General features: G+C 49.9%; 1 protein-coding gene across 1 annotated transcript in view; it reads right to left on the bottom strand.

The window, feature by feature from the left end:
• Window positions 1–4,301, bottom strand: part of IGDCC3 (immunoglobulin superfamily, DCC subclass, member 3) — a gene marked incomplete at its 3' end in the record, with an annotated part of 41,814 nt that extends 37,513 nt beyond the window's left edge. Inside the window, exons 1-3 of the mRNA XM_009870012.1 lie at window positions 4,287–4,301; window positions 1,457–1,577; window positions 1,190–1,334 (exon numbers count right to left, since the gene is read on the bottom strand). Coding sequence (XP_009868314.1) covers window positions 1,190–1,334; window positions 1,457–1,577; window positions 4,287–4,301 — 281 coding nt within the window. The remainder of the gene's footprint in view (window positions 1–1,189; window positions 1,335–1,456; window positions 1,578–4,286) is intronic.
• Between the last annotated feature and the right edge of the window lie 367 nt (window positions 4,302–4,668).

Here is a 4,668-nt window from a genome sequence, read left to right as displayed (position 1 = left end):
GCCCCACCGCTGCCGCTCACAGGATCAAACTGTGATGAGGGACATTTCCGACGCGAAGGGAGTGGCCCGTCAAACGCAGGAAGCGAGGACGTGCCGTCCCAGGTCTAGGCTGGGGAAGTGGAGGTGGGGAGCGTGCAGCTGGGCTTTCTCTTTAGGAGGATCACAGGGGAAACGGCAGCCCAGGGCACTGAGGGATGCTCTCAGCTGCCACACACGAGGGAGTTCACCTAGGAAGGAAAGTCTAGCGGCCATGGTGTGATTCAGTGCTTGCAAGGGTTCAAGACCCACAGGGAAGACCCTAAATCATGAATCTGGCTTGGAAAGAGTTGTGCAAGATGAAGCCGCAGGAGGAGGGCAGCTGCCAAAGCTACCCTGGCTCTGCTCAGATCGCTGGGTGGGCTCTTCCTGCTGGAAAGCCAACCAGGAGGAGGGCACATCCTCTCAGGGAAGGGTGATGCAAGTCATAGAATCATTACGGTTGGAAAAGATCTCCAAGATCTTCAAGTCCAACCATCAATCCAACACCACCATGATCACTAAACCATGTCCTGAAGTACCACATCTCCATGTTTTTTGAACACCTCCAGGGATGGTGACTCCACCACTGCCGTGGGCAGCCTGTTTCAGTGCCTCACAACCCTTCCAGTAAAGAAATTTGACTAATATTTAACCTAAAACTCCCCTGGTGCAAACTGAGGCCATTTCCTCTTGTCCTATCATTAGTAACTTGGGAGAAGAGACCAACACTCACCTCACTACAACCTCCTTTCAGTTAGTTGGGGAGAGCAATGAGGTTTCCCCTCAGCCTCCTCCAGACTAAACAATCCCAGCTCCCTCAGCTCACTCCTCTTAAGATTTCTTCTCCAGACCCCTCACCAGCTTTGATGCTCTTCTCTGGACCCACTCCAGCATCTCAATGTCTTTCTTCTGCTTCGGTGCCCAGAACCGAACACAATACAAGTGAACAAGTCCTTGCTCTCTGCACAATCTGCAGTATTTCTGCAGTGTTTAGTCAGAAGGAGCCCTGACAACCCACAACACTGAAAAAATTTCCTGTGAAAGAAACGCTGACCAAGACCCTCAGCCCAGGTTAGATGTGTCCTAACACAACCACAAGCCCAACAGCAAGCCTGGCCACCTTCTTCCACCTGGACACAGCAGAGCAGTACATGGCTTCGGCATGTCCTACCTTTCGTTGTCTGTGTTGACCGGCATGCGGTTCTTTTGCCAGAGGATGACTGGCTCAGGCAAGCCGTGGATCTGGCACTGGAATCTCGCTACACCACCTTCCTCCACCACTGCATTCTGAGGGTGGATGTGGAAGTCGGACATTGCTGGAAGACAAAAAGAGAGACAAAAACATTCACATGTAGAGAGATAGAAACACCTCCACTTCCCAGAGCTAGCAAATATAACTTTTGTAACGCAAGAACAGAAGGCTGGTTTGCAGCCTAACCTCCTGCATGGAGAAACAAGACTAGGGGCAAGTTCTTGCTATACGTCTGCCTCTGCCCGTGGAACTGACTCATCCAGGACAGGAGACAGTGCTCCATGACCCATACGCTCCACAGCGAGGTCTGCAGGGCCAGAGAGATACATGGACATTGCACTGGCACTTAGGGAAGGTCATTCTCACCAGGTTCAGCAAGCTTTGGATCCAAGCTCCCAACCAGAAAGAGATGTCTATCCTTTCTTTCACTGCCAATGTATTATCTGCTGTAAATATCCTCCTGACACACACAGCTTGACTTCTAAACTCACTTTGTTCAAAAGCATTGAGTAAAAGACCTCCCTCAATAAAACTTACAGCCCTCAACTTCCATCTCGGTTTGACAGGTGCTCCAGCTCATTCCATACCCTGCCTTCCCACACCACACAAGGAACGGTCGCATCCTCACGCTGAGGAGCAACAGGTTCCAGCAAACAGAAAGAGCAGCTGCCAAGAGCTCAGCAGCTCAGCAAACCGAGGCTTTTGGGGTTGGGACCACGAAATGACAAACCTCAGCGTGCCCAGCCAGGATGAACACAGCCCAGCCCGTTTCAGCACAGCCACAGCTGTAACCGTTGTGCGGAAAGACTCTGGCATGCTGTTAGAGCTACATAAATAATACAGTAATTATTACTATTAATTAATTGCAAGGTGCTGCCTGTTGACTCTGCAATAAACATATTCAAGGTTAATAAACATCCCAGTGGTTATTTAGCTCGTGATTCATTTAGAGCGCGGCACCCGCGGGAAGATCGCTCACATTATCATACAAAAATAAAACTCCGAGAGAGCCCCCTGCTCCGCCACCCCAGCCCGATAACACCCCACGCCCCGGCAAGAAAGCTTCACCCTCTTCTACATGCGTCAAGTGTAATGAATGTACCTCTGCTACGGAACAAGCTGCGTGTGTGTCAGGGCAGCTTAATCATTCATCTGCAAACTCCAGTTGGGCTCAGGCAGATGGGAGATGGCCATTAGCAATCATACATTAAATATGTGTTGCATTAACCCGCGCTGCTCCCGCAACCACCGCTCTCAACCCGCCGACTGCAGATTTGTTAAGCTGATGGAGCGACACGGAGCGAAGCCCCAGCCCCGTACGGCCGTGGGGTTAGGGAGGTTTTGCAGCCGTGAGAGGGGGGAAGACGCCAACACAAGGTAAAAGATGGTGCAAAATGTTATTTCCTTTTCCCAAGACGAAAGCTAATGCAAATATCCTCTCCAGGAAGTGACAGAGTCCAACGGTGGAAGGACAATTTAGCCAATTAACACAGGTTTAGCTTTGAAACGAGACTGCTCGTGGCCCAGAGCACTCGGCTACGTGGAAAGGTGCCCAAAGGCTGATGGTGGGGCTCTCCCACAGCAGGGGATTCCCCTTCCAAAGTGACAAGGGATGCTCCAAAAAAACAGGGGGCCCTGGGGCACCCATGGCAGGAGAGCTCGAGGGAGCCAGTGGAGTATTTCGAGGTCCAGACCAGGGCAAGCATCTTGCAACCAGGGCTTACGAACTCTCACCAAGGAGTGAACCTGAGAATTAATGAGAATGACACAAGGCTTGTTAATAAAGAAAAAGGGGGGGGGAAGCATATTCAGATGCCTGCAGGAAAAACCGTTTCAAATGTACAGATGCTCACCGCTGAGGTTTTTCGGTGGCTGACAGGGTTGATAAGAAGAGGGAGGCGTGAATGGGAACAGCCCCAGCACAGACTTTGCTCTGCTGCCTACAGAATTCATTGCCATTCCTTTATTTCAATAATATCACCTCTTATAGGTAAAACTGCAGCAATAACCTCTACTCTTAAAGACACCAGTATTAATATTTATCATGAATAAAACATGGGAAGTTATAAATAATTCAGTTATGAGGATGTTAAGTAAAACATTACTCTTCAACAACCCTATAATGTGGCTTTGAAGCACAGTTTTATGTTAAATGCCTAGGAAACACTGTGACCCTTGCCAAGACCAGCTGGTTTGCAGAAGAGTCATTAAAAATTCATGTGCCAAGCTACAAAATGCTATTTTTAAAACAGGTTTACGAGTTTATTTACAGTTGCTGAGACAAAAGCTTTTGTTGCATCTCCTCTAAAACATCAACAAAACTCGAACACGAGCAATAACCTGTTTTCAGCCTGGAAATAAGTCACTGGGTGTAAGGAGGGGAGAGGGATGGGAGCACAACTGCTTCCCAGAGCATCTCTTGGAGGCGCTAAATCTCTGCTGACCCACTTGAGATTTTTAGATACGTCCCGACCGACCGTAACAAGCTCACACAGCGGAGTGCTTGCTCCTATTTGTCGCTTGTCTTCTCAGCAGCAAATGCCAGGACCCCCGTTACGAGGTGGACGCTATTGTTTCAGCCGTCACCGAGAAGAGCCGCACAGCAGCCCGGGTGGGGTTGGCCAGCAGCCAGGGAGCTGCATCTCATTTCTATGCTAATGGCCATAATAATTTAAAAAATAAATACATGCAATCACAAGATTCACCCGCGAGCTCCTAAGAGGGGAGTTAATCCATCCGCCAGCGGTCTCCGTCGTCCAGCAACGCAGCATCCACGCGCCAGTGGAAGGAGTGGCGCTGCTCCAGGCTCCTTTTACTGTCATCGAGCGGGGTGAGTGTCCTCCTGTTCCCAGCAAGCTTCCTTCTGTCATCTCCACGTGTAGCGCGGTACCATCCACACACGCAGTGAGTGTAGAGTGGTCATCAAGCCATAAAATCAATCTGTATCACACACGCACTCGTTGCTCCATACTGATGCTCCGAGCACGGTGTCTCAGAGCTTCTGCTGTCGTCTCACCTGGGTTTTGGCCATCGTACGACCAAAGCCTGAGTTGCCTAGAGCCACACTAACAAACGAGAGAGAGGAGTTACTCTTCATCTATCCTTCCTCCCTGTTGTATCATGGAGGACCACAACCAGGAGGAGGTTGGATCACAGGTTAGGCTCTTCCCTAAAGAGAGGGGTGAGCTCATTAATGTTTATAAAATACGTAAAGGGTGAGTGTCAGGAGGACAGAGCCAGGCTCTTCTCAGAAGTGTCCAATGACAGGACAAGGGGCAATGGGTACAAGCTGGAGCACAGGAGGTTCCACAAAAGCATTAGGAAAAACTTTTTCATTGTGAGGGTGACAGAGCACTGGAACAGGCTGCCCAGAGAGGGTGTGGAGTCTCCTGCTCTGA

This window comes from Apaloderma vittatum, unplaced genomic scaffold (assembly GCF_000703405.1).
Source record: "Apaloderma vittatum isolate BGI_N311 unplaced genomic scaffold, ASM70340v1 scaffold13165, whole genome shotgun sequence".
Classification (NCBI taxonomy): Eukaryota; Metazoa; Chordata; class Aves; order Trogoniformes; family Trogonidae; genus Apaloderma; species Apaloderma vittatum.
Note: the sequence above shows the minus strand (reverse complement) of the source record. Positions and strands in the feature narration are given on the sequence as shown.